Source organism: Labrus mixtus, chromosome 19 (genome assembly GCF_963584025.1).
Source record: "Labrus mixtus chromosome 19, fLabMix1.1, whole genome shotgun sequence".
Lineage (NCBI taxonomy): Eukaryota > Metazoa > Chordata > Actinopteri > Labriformes > Labridae > Labrus > Labrus mixtus.
The window spans coordinates 17830023-17846682 of NC_083630.1; the positions used below are offsets into that span (position 1 = coordinate 17830023).

The 16660-nt window shown below is 41.5% G+C and overlaps 2 protein-coding genes across 2 annotated transcripts in view; one reads left to right on the top strand and one right to left on the bottom strand.

Moving 5' to 3' along the window:
• Positions 1 to 5659: 5659 nt before the first annotated feature.
• mettl4 (methyltransferase 4, N6-adenosine) lies at positions 5660 to 13510 on the bottom strand. The gene is made up of 8 exons (XM_061064711.1): positions 13184 to 13510; positions 12119 to 12184; positions 10921 to 11281; positions 10567 to 10636; positions 10093 to 10267; positions 9891 to 9997; positions 9673 to 9764; positions 5660 to 6253 (listed from the first exon to the last, which is right to left on the bottom strand). Exons 1-8 carry the CDS (start codon positions 13412 to 13414, stop codon positions 6051 to 6053), a joined length of 1305 nt encoding a protein of 434 aa, XP_060920694.1. The 5' UTR covers positions 13415 to 13510; the 3' UTR covers positions 5660 to 6050.
• Positions 13511 to 13700: 190 nt separating this feature from the next.
• Positions 13701 to 16660, top strand: part of smchd1 (structural maintenance of chromosomes flexible hinge domain containing 1) — a 29895-nt gene continuing 26935 nt past the window's right edge. The window contains exons 1-2 of the mRNA XM_061064656.1: positions 13701 to 13988; positions 15816 to 15891. Coding sequence (XP_060920639.1) covers positions 13812 to 13988; positions 15816 to 15891 — 253 coding nt within the window. The 5' untranslated portion in view covers positions 13701 to 13811. The remainder of the gene's footprint in view (positions 13989 to 15815; positions 15892 to 16660) is intronic.

The following is a 16660-nucleotide window of genomic DNA, read 5'->3' on the forward strand; positions in this document are numbered from 1 at the left end:
CTCACATGCAGACCATGTGGGTAATTAGGAGTCTCCCTTCTGCCTGACATGCATGTCTTTAGACGAGTGGCATCAGAGCAGCATGAAGAAAAACTCACACAGTGAAAGGAGGACTAATTAATGTAAATCAAATTAAACCTGAATAAACCTGTGAAGAACGCAAAACGGCATCTGCTATTCAGTGGAATACTGGATACTGTTCACTTTTGCTACGCTTGTTTATCTGTTAGCTTGCTGGAAAAAATGTCATCAATCAGCGGTGTTGTATAATGAGAATATATTTGTGGTTAATTGAATGTTGCGTTCCCATGACTCAGATATTTGGATTAGGGTATCAGGAGATTCTAACGGGATGTGGTTACAACTTACAGCACTTTGCTTATTTGCTTTATTTATGATATTTGGTTGATTTGTAATTAGAGATTCACCGATTGTGACAATCAGGGCCGATACCAACACCGATGTTTGAGTCTTGATATGACTTCTAGTGTAGTATTCAAGACCACACTAACCGAGACAAAGACATTCTCGAGACCAGAGTGCTCCGAAACCGGGACAAGACCGAGACTTTAAGGGGTCGAGACCGAGTCAAGAAATGTGTGAGTTGGACGAAGTGGAAACTGAGTCCCATTTTCTATTGAATTGTAGAAAATATGATGATTTAAGAGAATTATTGTTTCATGAAGTAGCTCGTCAAAAACCTGAAATACTGGCTTGGACTGATGTGCAAAAAACTGGAATTGCTGTTTAAGTTTGATGTGATTAAGCTGGCTAATTTTGTCTCAAAAGCTTGGAAAAGAATACACATATATATTCTGTTTAATCAGGGTTTGTCTTGCTTTTTGTTTTGTGACTATGAATAGGTTTGTATTCCCGGGATGCCACCAGCTGATATGTTAACCAGCAGAGGGATCCATAAGATCACTGAGCTGACTTTAAGCTCCACATCGTGTCTCCATTTAGCTCTGAACACGCTCATCTCTCTCTCCTCTCCTTTTATATTTACATTTAATGACAGCCATATATACCGTGTCCCTCTGGTGACTCTGAAACATTTCATAAAGCACACCGCACTGCGTTACAATCAGATTATGTTACCGGAGTCTACGTCCTCATGAATTCATTGGAGATATTTCCATTAAATCTGGAGGTAAATGAAACCTGCGGTGAGAAAAAAATTATCATTTGAATGAGTATCAGAAAGGAAATCATAACTCAACGCGCTGCCTGTTTAAGGATGTGCATGTCATTTGAATTCATATAATGATTCCTGCCATGAATAACAAAGTCCATGTCAGAGAGGAAGGGATTCATACGGTGGCTGGGAAGTTCAAAACAAAATTACAAGATGTGAAACACTTTTACCAGAGCTGAGACAAATTTACAAGTGGCAGAACACTTTTACAAGTCCGCGAACAAATTTACAAGTGGCAGAACACTTTTACAAGTCTGCGAACAAATGGCAGAATCTTGACGGAAAGGGGATGTAGCAAATGCCAAAAGTGACCCGGAAGTGAATGAGTGAGGGGTCATTTTGTTTGTTTTGGCAGAAAGACTTGGTGAACAGTGATAAGGACTGATACGAAGTTTGTGGTGACAGAAAGATGTTTTGCCCGTTTTGTGGAACTCATATGAGCCGGATTAATCAGTTTTGCTTTTCGGGTGGACGTTCTCTCCAACTTGTAAAGGAAACGGATGAGACAGAAGGACCAGGTATGCGCTTCGGGGTCACTTCTGGCATTTGGTACATTCCCTTTCCGTCTAGATTCTGTCGTTTGTCAATTTGTTTAGTCCTTGGTAAAAGTGTTTTGGTTTTGTAAATTTTTGTTTCAAAAAATGCAGAAAATGTTTTATAGAATTTAATTTATTTTTTCAAAATGTAAATTTTTCTCACATTTTCTGAAAGTGTTTCACACTTGTCCGCTGTAAACTGAGAAACAAAGAGCAAAGCAAGACGACTTAACTTCTTGAAATGATTGCTGGTATTACCGTCTATGTAGAGGAGAAAAGACAAGAGACCTCAAAGCTAAAAATATCTTCTGTTGGTGTTTCTTTGCACCACAAAAGTCCTCATTAGAAATGTAAGAACATACTAGAGGTGCAACCTGGTACATCACAGTTGGTGGTAATAAATTTATACGGTGGGAATTGTTTCTACTTTGCACCCTGAACTTCAGATTTCACATTCTCTCTGATGCCGCTGAGTGATGAAACTTAGAGCTGCTGCTGCTCATTCTTTGTACTTGTTTCAGAGCGCTTTATAGCAAAGACCGCAGTGGGGACAGAACCCAGGGACAGAACCCAGGGACAGACGAGGAGAAGCAGCACCTCCTAGGAAACAATTATTTCTCTCTTCCCCCTGCAGCAGCCTCCTGTGGGAGTTCCAGCCGTGATGGACGCCAGTTTTCTGAACAGCTGTCTGGAACAGCCACCCCCCCCCCCCCCCCCCCCCCCCCACCACCACCGTGAGTGGAGTTGTTGACAAAGCTTTGAAAGCAACACTTTCTCCAACTTTCATACCTCGAATTACATGGACAGTGATAAGACTAATGCATACAGTATGTCAGGAAGTTTACCATGAGTATGGATCTTGTCTGTTGTGCTCGTTCAAATGATTGAAATGTTCATTAAGCGTCAACAAAAATTACGCCGTGATTGGCCAGAATCACACGTTTCATGAATCACGCGTGGACCCAGTCGTGAGATAATTGCTTCACCCAGATCTGCGCTGGTTTCAACACCAAATGAATAAATGAGGGCCAATGAGAGCAGCATCTAGAGAGAAAGAGACAGAGACAGTGACACTCGAAACACTGTGTAAATACGACGAGAACTCTCAACCAATCAGCCATCGTCTGATAATGTTGTAGCCTCTGGGAGCAATGGCGGCTGGGGCTCAGTTGGTAGATTTGGTCGTCTCTCAACTGGAAAGTCGGGGGTTTGATTCCTAGCTCCTGCAGCTACATGAACAATGTGTTTCCGCTCGGCGGCAGCTGAAAGCATATAATGCGGCTGTGGCTCAGTTGGTAGAGTCATTGCCTCTCAACCAGAAGGTCAAGGGTTCAAACCCCAGCTGAACAACATGTCCGATGTGTCCTTGGGGAAGACACTTAACCCTGCATTGCTCCTGCTGCTTCAGTGGCGGTGTATGAATGGATTAGTGTTGTACTTACTCTCTGATGTACGTCGCTTTGGATAAAAGCATCTGCTAAATGATTTGTAACATAAATGGATTAGTTAATACTCATGGACACTTTACATAGCAGCCTCTTCCATCAGTGTGTGACCTGCAGTGTTAAAGCATTTTGAGTAGTCAGAAGACTAGAAAAGAACTATACAAGCTCAAGTCCATTTACCACTTTCCATACCTTCTGGGACCGCCATTGCTTACACTCTGACGGGCTACATAGAACCCCTTCCCCGCTCCATGCTGACTGTTTTGTCACATACGACTAATGCCCACAGAAACACGTGTGGTTGATACTACTCTGACTTCAAACCAAACCAGAAAACCAGAACACTTCAAGTGCTAGAACCAGTGCCAACAGATTCTGCATCTTTGTTCAGAATCTGTGAATATTAGAATGATTGTCATTGTGACTTTTGAGCACCAGCTTTGGAGAGTGGATTGACCTCATGATGTTCTTAGTGGTTTCCATTAGGTTGAGAGAAATCAAACCGCACATTAGATGAAGATGGTTTTGATGGAAATCTGGTGAATGCTCCGAACACTCAAAGCCAACAGTAATCAGTGCTCAGTTGCTTTTCAATTGGAAATATTCTCCCTGTGTCAGCTGCAAAGATTACAGTAACGCTCCATAGAAAATCATACAACCTCACTTTAACAGAGAAGGGGGTTTCTGGGAAAGAAGGGATGACTATGTTCTCACTGTGGTGCTTCATCTTGAGCTTGACAGGACGCTCTCTCCGTCCCTGGCGCCTGCAAGAGAGATGATGACTGTGATGACATCACTGTGCAGTGCATTGTGGGCTTTCAGAGAGTGATTGCGTATTCAGAGACGAGCAGAAGAAGAGCCAGTGATGAGAAAGGAGAACAAAGGAAGAGGGGGAAAAAAAAGACAGATAATTATGGCACTAATGTTAGAGTTCAGGTCGGCGGCCGTAAAGACGTCTTCAGAAAACTTGGTACCTGTCAGAGTTAGGTTTGAGGGCTATAGATCAAAAATCAAAAACACTTAAGTCTCTAATCTTGGCATGTTAATTGCTCCAAAGGTTTGTGATTTTGGTTTGAGCTTGATGAATGATAAATATGTTTGAGAAAGCAGAAAAAATGAAAGTGCGTCATGCAGTCAGGTCGGCGTCATCGGCCTGCATTAATTCTATGGGTCGTGTTGCATAAGGATCCGTTCCTCAGAGGTTCAAGGATGAGCGGTGAAAGATGGATGAATGGTATTTTCTTTTTGTTTCTGCTGGAACAGAGTCAATATGTAGAAATCCTTGATTTCTTGATTGGTGACTGTTGAGTGACATGCACCTCTCAAAAGACTTTTCATCCTGAGATTTGACTGTTAAAGCATTCGTCCTCCAACGCTATCATCAACCTTGCACAAAAAAGTAAGTTTAAACTTAACAAATCGATATTTCCCTCAATGCATTAGCCCATTTGAAACCAAATAAAACCACTTTTTAATAAGCCACATTTTATACCAAATGTTCACATCAGCAAAATTCTTGTTGGACACCAAGGACCTTAACAAAAAGTTAGATTTTGCAACATGTCCTTGTCCAAATCTGGGTAGAGTTTTAGACCTTTTATGGTGACATTGAGCATATGTTTAAAGGACCGTGACGCGAAGTTGACCTTAAGTGAAGGTAGGGCTAATACAGAAGCTCAAATCCTGTTTTAATATCACACTGCTGTGTTTAGGGTTGCATGCCCTTTAAATGCTAATCATCTATCTTATTATTCAACGTTAGCAATACATAGCGAACATTAATGTAAGTTTGCTACAGTACTGTGAGCTAGATAACGGTAATGGTCAACCATGGACTATAAATATTAATGGACGAAGCCTGAGTGACGTCACCCGTCTGTTCCTGCAGGGGGCTGGCGTCGATGGCGGTCTCCGTGCTGGAAATGCTGTCTCAGCCTAACTTTCAGTCAACCTAATGACAGGCTGAGAGCTGGAGCTGTTTTAATCCTTTTGATGAATCATTACATCGCACTCACTTGTACAAAGTGATTTCCCTTTTAGAAGTATACTCCCATCCTTACTTTAGTCAACGCACATAGAGGGAGAAAAAAAAGTATAAAAGTGTTGTGTGTGTCAGAGAGACAAAGAGCATGACAAGGTAATGTGCAAATGATCCTGCCGAGGTATCGCCCCGGCTTCATTAGCTGTGATGTGTACTCTGTTGCAGCGGCCGCAAGTCATTCTCTGCTGCCATAAAGACAGCCCTGCTCATCCCCACACTATCTCTCCTTCCTCCGCAGACCACAGACTCATTAGAGAGGCCCCACCCAACAGGAAAAGGTAGTTAATGGCTTTACTGGCATTAAGAGGAGTGTCAAAGGGAAGGCTGCGTCTCTCAGAGGAAACAAAGAATATTCCCAGCGTGTCCTTGGCAGAGTGAACGGTACAGCAGCGAGTTGTTCAAGTGAGAACTTTAAAAGAAACTGTCTGATAAGGGACAGGTACAAGCGTGAAAATGTTGCTTTTATTTGGATTAGGAATCATTTTGACACTCTGTTCAAATAAAATGAGTAAAAATAGAAACACTTTGATTCTCCTGAAGACATATTGTGCCAAAGATCACTCACAAAAACCTTGAGTGTTGTTTGTCTGACTACTGCGGGAGATTTGAAAAACATAGCTGCATAGAAATGCACTTTCATCTCTCCAAGTAGTGCATCAACAGACCTGTGATTCAGTATCTGAAACATGCACCCAGACCTAAAAAAAGAAATCAAAGGTCCTGCAAACATGAGAAGAACAGATCAAACAGACCTGGTAAAGAAATATTTTGGTACTGAATCTTTATTTTAAAAAATGCTCCAAAATACTGACAAGGTTTCTTCACATTCTTTGTCAGTGACAGGAAGACGTTGTGAAGTTGTCCAGGGTCTCGTCTTGATGAAACCCCGTTGGCTCATCGGTAGGTGTCAAAGTGAAATAGCTCGTGTGCTGAAATTTGAGCACTTCGTTCCCCCAGCTTGTCCATCCAGGCTGAAGATTTCGGGCAAACAGCTCCAAGCGTTTGGCTTCAGATCCAATGTAGGGCTTCAACACCTCTAGAGAAAGAAAGAAAAAAAAAAGCAAGGAATGATAAACAGGTTGATCTCCTCTACCTTAAAATAATTTGGATACATAACGTCCTGGAGATGGTCACTTGGATTAAGGTCATGGTAACGAGAGGGCAAGTCAATAGCTAATGCTAATGTAGGTCCCACTACAGGACGTCTGCCCCTCAACCACCCTCATGGAGTTTGTTTCTGAAAGTTTGGCAGGAAACAGAAACACTAGAAGACTGCTGGAGGTCTCTGGCTGTGCTCTTCCTGATCCTCCTTCTTACAAAGGAATAGACACCAGTCTTGCTGCTGGGTTGAAGCCCTTCTATGGCCCTGTCCAGTTCTCCTTGTATTACTGCTGGTATCTTCTTCATGCTCTTGAGACTGTGCTGGGAGACACAGCAAACCTTTATGTGACCACATGTATGGATGTGCCACCCTGGGGAGCTGGACTACCTGTGCAACCTGATTGGACTCCAGGTTCAGCCGCATGCTGCCAGCAGTGACAATGACACTAGCAGAACACAAAACTAAAAAATAATCAGACGGAAAGGACGAGGAGGGTACCGCTTTTGCCTCTCCACTGCACCTGTTGTTGCTTTCATTTGCACCAAAGCAGGTGAACTTGATTCACAATCACTTGTGCTTCCCAAATGGACGGATTGATACTGTGATGATTAACTGTCCCTTTGTTCTTTTGAGCAGTGTATTTATGTGCCATCCTGTGTGAAAAATGTGTTAAACCCCTGAATACTTTCATTTAGTGAAAGTCAGAGGGCACTCTCACTGTTACTCAGTAATAAGGGGAGAACAGCACTGGCATCTACCCAGCTCCTTCACACCACAGCACAGAGTTTCTATGTGCAGACTGGCAGTGACCTTGAGTCTATAAGTGATGATATTCCAGGAGCAGAACACTTGACAGATACGTTTCACTTCCTCTGCCCCTGTGCTACTCTGTCTGCTCTTGTGCATGCTCAAACTTCCCTGACACTCGCCTCAGCCAACACTCAGGGAGTTAATGAGCATGAAAGCCTGATCCACCAAAACTGATCCAACCTCCACCATGTGGTGTTCTGCCTCCCGTTTTCTCTTTCTTTGCACGTCAGAGAGTCAGAGAGTGGAAAGGCCAAACATGCGGCTCTCCGAATAATTCAACCCCGACCAGTGACTCAGCTCCCGGAGTTGAACACAGAATACAAGGCCTAATTATCCTCTTAACTCTTAAATGGGTAAAGGTATGAAACTTCTGCCAGGTGGCAAAGGAAAGTGATGGTTATCTGATCCTTAAACTGGGATCACATTCAGTCTTCAGATTATTTCTGCACTATTATCTACATAATTAATGACTTACTCTCAACATCCATGTGGAGTCCCTCAGGGCCTTGTTTTTGGCCCAATTATTATTTGATAAATAACAAAATAATCTTTTGTGTTGACCCACACATTTATATATGACTTTAATACTCAAAATAATAGTTCAATTTTTTTTCCTCAATTATTTTATGTGATATTTGAAAATTACAGCACTAATTAGAGCACTGGCTGTAACTGGTTAAAGGTGAATTTTTCTCAATCACTGTTGAAAGAAAGACAGCTTAACAAATTGGTATAAGGATCACTGTCCAAAAGTCCATTCCCCAATCAACGACCCGCAGAACTGGCAGTGTGCCTCTCCCTGAGCTTAACATTAGGAACAGCTATTTAACCTCTAATTATAGCACCGACTTCATTATTCATGATTTCCAAAGTTGTAGTGGGGACCTAATTAATAAAACAAACCACACGTCTTGTCATTGAGAGTAGCACTAACACTTTTTCTCTTCAGCTTTGACCATCTGGCAAGGTTATGTTATAACTGTACGGGGATAACGGTGTCCCTTAGCAACCGAGAATGTCAGCGATAGGAGCCCCATCCGAAAGGGGGAAGAGAAGTGTGTCGGGGTTTCTCAGCGCCGCAGGCTTGAGGATTGCTTCTTCACATATTTCAGGCTGCCAACGGCTCCAGCAGACGTGACATGCTTTACACGAACACACACAAAAAGGCTGCAGAACGACGGTATTGATCGCTTCAGATGAGCATATGAAAGCCCAGGTAGATTATTGCCAGAGGTCTAGATATTTGTAGCAGTTGGATAATATGTTGCAGGATTGAACAAAAGAAAAAAAGAAATCAAGCCCATAGTTTTTAAACTTACATTTAATACAAACATTTTAAAAAAATTCTGCTTTTATTGAGCTCTTATCTCTCTCTCACTCTGTGTGTGTATTCACATCACATCAATGCAAGTCACTATCTTTAATTCTTAGTTACTAACCACATCTTGTCCTGGGAGCTCACTGAGCTCTTATGTGTCATAGGTTCCCTGGAATCCATATAGTGCCCTCTGCTGGTGAAAGAGAACTGCTAGTGTAATACAAAGATACTCAAACCAGTGAATAAATCTAATAATATCGGGGCATATCTGTGATAAAAGTAGCCGATACCGATAGTCACTGGATATGCTAATATTGCGCTACAAGATGTGAAAAATAAAAGAGTTCTTTAGCCCGAATAAAATATCTGGGATACAAAACAACACACAGGAAATGTGCTGAGGGGCTCTGAATCCAACAAGGAGATGGAACACTGATGTTCCCTAATCTTCTTAATCGCTTTGATTCACTTTAACAGTAAACAACAACCACGTCCGTGAGGTGGAGGCTCCTCTGTGCTTCTGAGAGGGCTTCTGCTAACCGGCCGTGTTTTTTTTTCCAGCTTCCATACTGCACAATAAAACCGCGCTCCCCTGAGAGGGACGATCATGACGTCAAGGCTTCTCCTGCTCAGAGCTGCTGCATATTCATAGTCAAGGTTGAACGCGGATCCTAAGCAGCGGAGTTCACGTTGAAGTCAAGTGTTGAATCGTCACATATCTGATCGTATGTGAGCAGCTGAAGTCCCCCGCTCTGACCAATGAGGACTGAATCCCTCGGGTTGTTAGGAATACAACATAGATCTAGCATGTGTGTTCGAGATGTTTTTCGCTAATTCAACATGAGGGTCTCTAATGAAAAGTCTCAGTAGTGGTAAAGCAGGTTATAAAGTAAAAAAAACGGTGATATGTGTACCTATACGATGGGTTATTTTTCACATTTATGTTCTTTTCTTGTTAAAACACACATTTTGTTTTCAGTAACCGTCTTCTAAAGTTGTATCAAATCAAAAGGACTCACTTTTAATTTCCAAATCCCCCCAAAAAACGACTCAGATTGTGTGAGTGTAAATGCATGCTATAGTGGGATTTACAGGTTATCACTGAAGCTGTGTAGTAAGATGACAATCACTGATGTTGCAGCATTGCCCTCTGGTGGCACAGTTAAACACAAAAGCTACTGTACTAAGATCTAGTATGCAAACAGCAGATGTTATCCTAATGTACCTGAAAGTGAAGGCTTCTGGGAGTGCAGCGCTGAAGGCACGCTGACAATCAAACGCTGATCCTCCACAGGAACCACTGACGTCTCTGATGGACTAAAGGTGATTCAACAAGATTAAATATGAATTTGAAAATGAGTAAATATAATGTGGAAATATTCATTTCAAGGATTAAGGCATTAGAGTATAAAGAAGACAGAGAGGATTCAAAGCTTTGAATACCTTGCAGAGTTATCTGCAGAAGAAGAATATCGTCCCAGCACCAGCACTTCATACGGCTTCTTATGATGTGAATCCAGCGGAAACACAAACTGTCCAGATGTGGTGACCTGAAGGTAAAGAGCGTGGCTTTAAAACATCTGTGAATCTCACCAATAAGGTAGCGCTTTACAAACGCTGAGAGCTTTATCAAAGTTTTCTGTACCTTGACCCAGAACCATTCGGCAACAACTTCTACCCCCCAGTGTGGATACAGCTCGTCGCGCACAAACCGCAGGTGGCTGGGCCGGTTTGTGACCCAGGTGACGACTAAACAGTTGGGTGATGCCAGCAGGGGTATAGGGAGACGTTTCAGCTGGGTGCAGGGCAGAGAACTGTATCTAAATAGAAGAAGACAGTTGTGATATGTAAATGGTACTACTGTGCTTTAAATGGTTCTATAACCTACCACCATATCCTCTGTGAAAAATCGAGACCTAAAATTTTAATTTTTTTCGACCAATCGGATTAATTTACTGCACTTTGGAACTCAGTGACAGGTTTCACATTTTTTTGCACGTATATGTATTTTTATGTTATACTTTTTAATCTGTGTTCCTGTAGTTACATGTAAAGAGCATCCTGATATGAAAGGGGGGGGAATAAAGTTTTATACATTTTCTAAAAAGTGTCAATTTACCGCCGACTCCTCTTCACAGACTTGTTTTCCCACGGTGGATCAATAACTATCAGGTCAAACCTGCTCCCATCTGTGTGAGAGACAAACAAACAAAGTCAGGCCTGGAAAACAACCTGCGAGCTGTCACATAGACTGTATGTAACCGTCTGTGAGCTGTCACTGCAGAAACAGAGTATTACAACAATTCATTCAGAAAGGTGGGGGCGTCATATTTAAGCCACAATGGAAAACAACTTCACAGCTTTAATGCAAAATAAGCCACCACAACCATCTAGTGACTTCAGCTCTGACGCTTTCTTTTGCTAACTTGTTCCATGTGGCAGAAAAAGAAAAATGTTCACACACAGTACTCACAGTGAACTAGAGGTTGTATTCTTGTGAAATCAGAAAGCAGGAAGGCTGTGTGTGATGGGATAACATATTCCTCTCCTAGAAGTGTAACCACACTCGCACTGTCATCCCTGTTCTCTGTAACCCGGGAGAACAAATCCACATGTGACGAGCGGCCGTCTTCAGCCACGAGTGACTGAACACACTCCTCCTGCTCATCCTCGTCCACTAGGGGGAGCTCTTTAGCCATTTCACAAAGAGCAACGAGCCTGCACTCATGGGACGGAAGAGGCTCCTTCACCAGGCCGGTCGCTCTGTTTAGATGTTCGAGGGATCGGGCAGAATCCACCAAGGACTTGGTTCCCTCCAGGATCACAGACCTGACCTGCATGGGAACACAAAGCAGATTGTTTAGTCAGTGTGGTGTGTTGAATATGAGGATCTGAAATGTGTGCTGCTGGCTGAATGCACAAAATAACACTTTGAAAAAAATCATTTTTTTATGCTACGTCATACTTATAGGCCCCTTCATATCAGAGGTAAACTGTTCTTTTTCCACTGACTGCTCACTGACAAAGAAGTGTTTCAAAGTACCATCTGCAATATTAAAGTCTTTCTTTAAATACTACTGCATCAATGATCCCACTTAATGCATTCACACTTGCACAAAAGGTCCAAAGCTCAAGGAGGAGCTGCGTGTGTGAACGCAAACAAAAGACAACATTTTTCACTCTGACTTTATCTGGAATCTCTCGCGGCAGCCAGAGAAATGGTTTTGATTTCTCTTATCTCGAAGATAAGACAAATCAGAAACCATAGGAGGGCGTATAAGCTAAAATTAAGTAAGCAATAAAAACTGCTGATGCATAAAAAGATTTTTAAAAAAGCAATTGAAGCAGAAAAAGGAACTGAGCGCAATAAAAAGAGATAAAAGCAATAAAGCGACATGATTAAGGATAGTAAAAGAATAAGATAGGCTGAAAGATTTAAGAAGTCATGTGTTGTCCCAGGACCCCCAGGGGTGTGAAAATCTGAACTGGAGTGGAGGAAAGGATCCCAAGAGAGGCAGCCATGCAGAACATGTTGATGACAGTATATAGAAACTTGTACTTTGTCCCTCAATGCTATAACTCACACTTCTTTTGATTTATCATTCTCTACCTGAACAAATGAAACGGAGCATACGTCGATGTCGTAGAGTACAGCAGGAGTTGCGACATACCTTATCATGAAAGGCCTGTAAATCAACCTCGCCGTGGTTGAGCTCACTGTGTTTGCGTTTCCTTTTCTGAAAGACAAACAGATGTTGACTAATTATTGGTAAGCACAAAAATAAACGAGAAAGAACTTAAAGGTGCACTATATGTAGATTTGGTAGTTAAATTTGAAAGTTGAATTGAACAATTATTAACACTATAGACTAATACAAAATGAGTCATAAAAATGATAAAGAGCACTGAGCAACATTTAGCAAAGTAACAGTCTATTTATGTAATGAAAATATTTGCTCAGTGTAAATCAGAAGAACTGTGTTCCACTTGATTGACTTTAATATAAAGATGAACATTACTGAATCTGAATTTTTTACTCATCTTATTGACTTTTTTCCACATATAAAGGTCAGGTTTTCTACATGTTTCTTCTTATAGGCCAAAGTGACAATAAAGATAAATAAAGATAAATAAATAAACATAAATAAACATTTCATTATATTACACTATATTGTTCATATTGCACTATATTATATTATATTATACCACATTATATTATATAGCTGCACTCTGCATTACTGTGGCAGACAACACTGCCTCTCTTCTCTGCTGTTTACATTACTTGCTGCTATTTATCATACAGAGTCACTTTAATCATCACTTGTCACTTTATCTTGTCATTCTCTGCAAATACTGTCTCAACTCCCTGCATAGTTAACTTCATCATTCATTTTGTACTTGTATATACCCCCTGTTTTTGTTTTTTATTTATCTTATCTATTCTGTATAATTTGTATTTTGAGCTTTTTTGTCTGTGCTGCTGCAACGCCCGAATTTCCCCTCTGAGGATCAATAAAGTACTATCCTATCCAAAAGGATGCCTCTACAACTGCTTAAACAGAACGAAATAAAACAAAGGAAATGTAAAATTAATGTTGAATCAAACTGATTTTGTCCATGTGCTATAACACAGACAGCAGTGAGGGGATTCTCTATATATCCAAATGACCACCCTTTAATACTGTACAGTGAGTGGTCTTCTGGCAGCATCTCTTGGAGGAGGAGGGTAAATTTACCTTCGATGTTTTGTCTGTTTCCTCCAACACTTCCGATTTACCTCCATCAACATCAGCCCCTGCTTTCACACTATAATGGCTTTTTAAGATCTGGAAACACTGTCTTTTAAAACTGCACTTGACATGGGACTTCTGAGTGTCCTTAAAACGAACACAGTGTGAACACCACTGATCCATGAGTGAACTTGCATCCAAAAACCAGCCATGCTTGTTTTTAACCAGCACCGACATCGTGCAAACCGGATGTTTTAAACGGGATAATATCGTGCAAAAGTTTCCTCTACCTCGGCCCCGGTTACGTCATGAAAAGGTTACACCTTACCCAATAGCCATCACATGTCTAAAAAGTTTCATTTCACTGAAAATGATACCGGAAGTAGAGAGCGCTTTGTGTGTGTGCTGTAGATCGCGGAAGTGGATGACGTATGATTCTGATTTGTCCTCGACGCCCTTCCGTAGAGCGAAATGTTTACAGTCTGTAGAGCCAACTGGCGAACTCACAGAACGACGGCCATGTGAAGGAATCACTAGCGTCCGCGTTTTGTAGGGAATGAGTTGTGTTACAGCTTGATACATGTAGCCTTGAAGTGGCCCAGCTTAGAGACGTTGAACGTTGAAGTTTATAAGGATGTTAAATCGGAGGAGCGACCTGCGGCTCTCACCGGGGTCCGTCTCCAGCACGCTGGAGGAGGGAGTCCGCAGACGGATTTGTGTTTACGACTGCCGCAACGACAGAGAGGTCAAGTCGGAAAGTCTGGAGGCAACCGGCGTGGACTTCAACGAATTTCTCCAAGATTTGCAAAAGGTAATGATGGCTAACTTTGTTGGTGTTGGTCGATAAGTTAGTACAAATCTAACGATACCCTGGGTACCATGGCAACCAAAATAGTCCTAGGGGTCTTTTTTCAAACGGGCCACTACACCCTCTCCCTACCCACTACTACCCCATATTCCAATTAGCCGTCCGTCCTAAACCAGTTAGCGGGGAGGTGGTAGTGGGTTGTAAAACACTTCACCAGCGAGCAGGGGCGTCGTAGTGGGGGGGGGAGTCGGACTGACTACCCAGGGCCCCAGTGCAGCAGGGGGGCTTCATGGGCCTGAAATAAAATTCTATTTCTTATTTAGCTTTAGCGTTTCTCTAAGTTATAACCGCAATAACATCACTAAAATTGTCTGAATAAATGAACAAACATTCAGAATTCCTTTCTGGAAAAAATGTGGAGTCTGTCTCAAACGCCCCTCTCCCCCCTTCTGAATGCGCAGAAAGGATTAGTCCGCCCCGCACCTCTCGACCCTCTCGACTGAATTGATGGGTCTTTTTCAAACCGGCCACTAAACCCTATCCCTACCCACTACCCCTCCGTTTGCGTGTCCTCGTGGAGGGTTCGCCATATTAAGTCCGCCCTAAACCAACTAGCGGGGAGTGATAGTGGGTTATAAAACCCTCCACCAGCGAGTGTGCACCGATGCCAACTTTCAGATCACGTGCAATGCCTATAGTGTCCGGTCATCATGGATGAAGCAACCTTTGAGTTCAGTTCAAGTGCCTATAAACACTGCTCCAACTAAGATAGACATTTAATATCCTCATACAGACGTTAACAACTTCAGATGTGTACTGAGGATCAAATATATGTTTATTTATTGTAAAGTGTTTTATATTTACAGGGACTGTCGCAAAAACAAAATAATATTAAATCATGTTGCAGACAACTTTTCGCTGTTCATTTTTATTTCTTATTTTTTTACTTTTGATGTCTTTGTGAAATCTCAATTCAACAACAAAAAATACACTTTTTGCTGCTCTGATGTTCAACAATATTATTCTTGTCTTTGCACTAATTTAGGACACCCTGTTCTATGAAATTACAATAAATTAACTGAAATTATAAATTACAATAAACAATGTAGGCTCAATCTAATAGTTTTGTTATAAGTCTACACTAATATAACTAAAGAAGAAGAAGAAGAATCTAGGCTACATAAATATTTTTACAGAATGCATTAGCTACAAAAAAAAAAGCCGTTCCCGCAAGATACCGCTGAGTAACCATGATAACATACAGTTCCTGTTTCCACCTGAGAGAGGGAAGTTTTTCCCAAAGCCTGCCGCTGTATTTCTACCCTACACCTTGATGAAGGAGACTTCATTCAGCTGCGAGTGTGACTTCTAACGGAGTGCACTCCGACACGGAGAGGGAGGGTGTAGGGGTTGGTTTGAAAAAGGGCCCTAGAGACTCATATGTGTAATTTCTGATTTTTCAATCATCAAAAATAGCAAGAAAACACCCGCACATCGTCTTAACCAGTGGTTCTCAACTGGTGGGCGGAGACCCAGAGGTGGGTCGCGGAGACGTTTTCAGTAGGTCGCCTGATAAAAAAACGTCAAAAAAAGTTTTTGAAACGCTTTTTAAACACGTTTGTTACGTAAAGTAAAATTCAGGCAATGGGCAGTGCGATTGCTCTGCTGTGCGAGGTCTCCTCAAACAGTCAATTTATTTTCTAAATATCTGATGTAAAAAATGAATGTATCTGGATGAATCAGTCAGGCTAAGCCATGATTGTTTCAGCTCAAAATAAAGAAGCGATATATAACTTTAAAAATCATAACTACATCTCTACTCCTTTACAGACATTTTCAATCGATCCACATGAAACATTTGTGTTGGCTGCGACGGACAGAACAGTCTTGGATTTTAACAAATTTGGTGAGTTTATCGATCAGTGCTAAACTGAACGATATGCCGTTAAATATTGATGTGAGAGAGTAATACACTACCTTCTGTCAAAAAGGTTGGTATAGCTCATAAAATTTGATTGATGGTGACCTTTGACCCCCGACCCGACCCATGCTCCAAAGAAAAGCATGGTGTATTTGCATCGGATTCAGATGCCACCTTCAGAGTCTCTGCATGACGAATGGTCCTTGGAGCCCTACGGACAGAGCGGTAGCTGGGGGTACTTGGAGATCTTTGTCTGTATCAGTTGGATGGTGGTAAAACACAGGGGCCTTCAACAATGTCAGAGAGATGGGTGCACCATGCACACACACACATATGAGAGAGTATATAATGCACTTCTTGTCAAAAGTGACAGGTCTATTGTTCTCATTGTTCTGTTTGGACCAATGAGAATGCAGCATTAGGATTAACCCCCTCCCCCTTTCATCCAGGGGAGAAGTGCATTATATACTCTCTGGTTATCCAACACACAATATGAGCAAAAAACACAATGTTAGCAATCTAAACACAATATAATATTAAATACAAAGTAAATAAGTACTAAAAGTATCAAAACTAAGAATGGGAATATATACAACCAGGATTTAACTAAGCATTACTAGTCTTAAATAGGAAGATTAAATATGAAAGATTAAATGTAAATGTGCAAAAACAGAGTCGTAAATGGACAGTATTGACATAAGTTAAAGTGCATGAGTGTAGACATATTATAAGCAGAAACTATAAATGTAACGGC

What these genes read in the sequence shown, in the direction of transcription:
- mettl4 (XM_061064711.1), bottom strand. Translation starts at nt 13,414, where the DNA reads ATGTCGGTGCTGGTTAAAAACAAGCATGGCTGGTTTTTGGATGCAAGT. An exon ending in TCTGTGAAGAGGAGTCGGCG is followed by an intron (nt 10,268 to 10,566) that starts GTAAATTGACAC and finishes TCTTCTATTTAG; the next exon opens with ATACAGTTCTCTGCCCTGCA. An exon ending in TCTGCAGATAACTCTGCAAG is followed by an intron (nt 9,765 to 9,890) that starts GTATTCAAAGCT and finishes AATCACCTTTAG; the next exon opens with TCCATCAGAGACGTCAGTGG.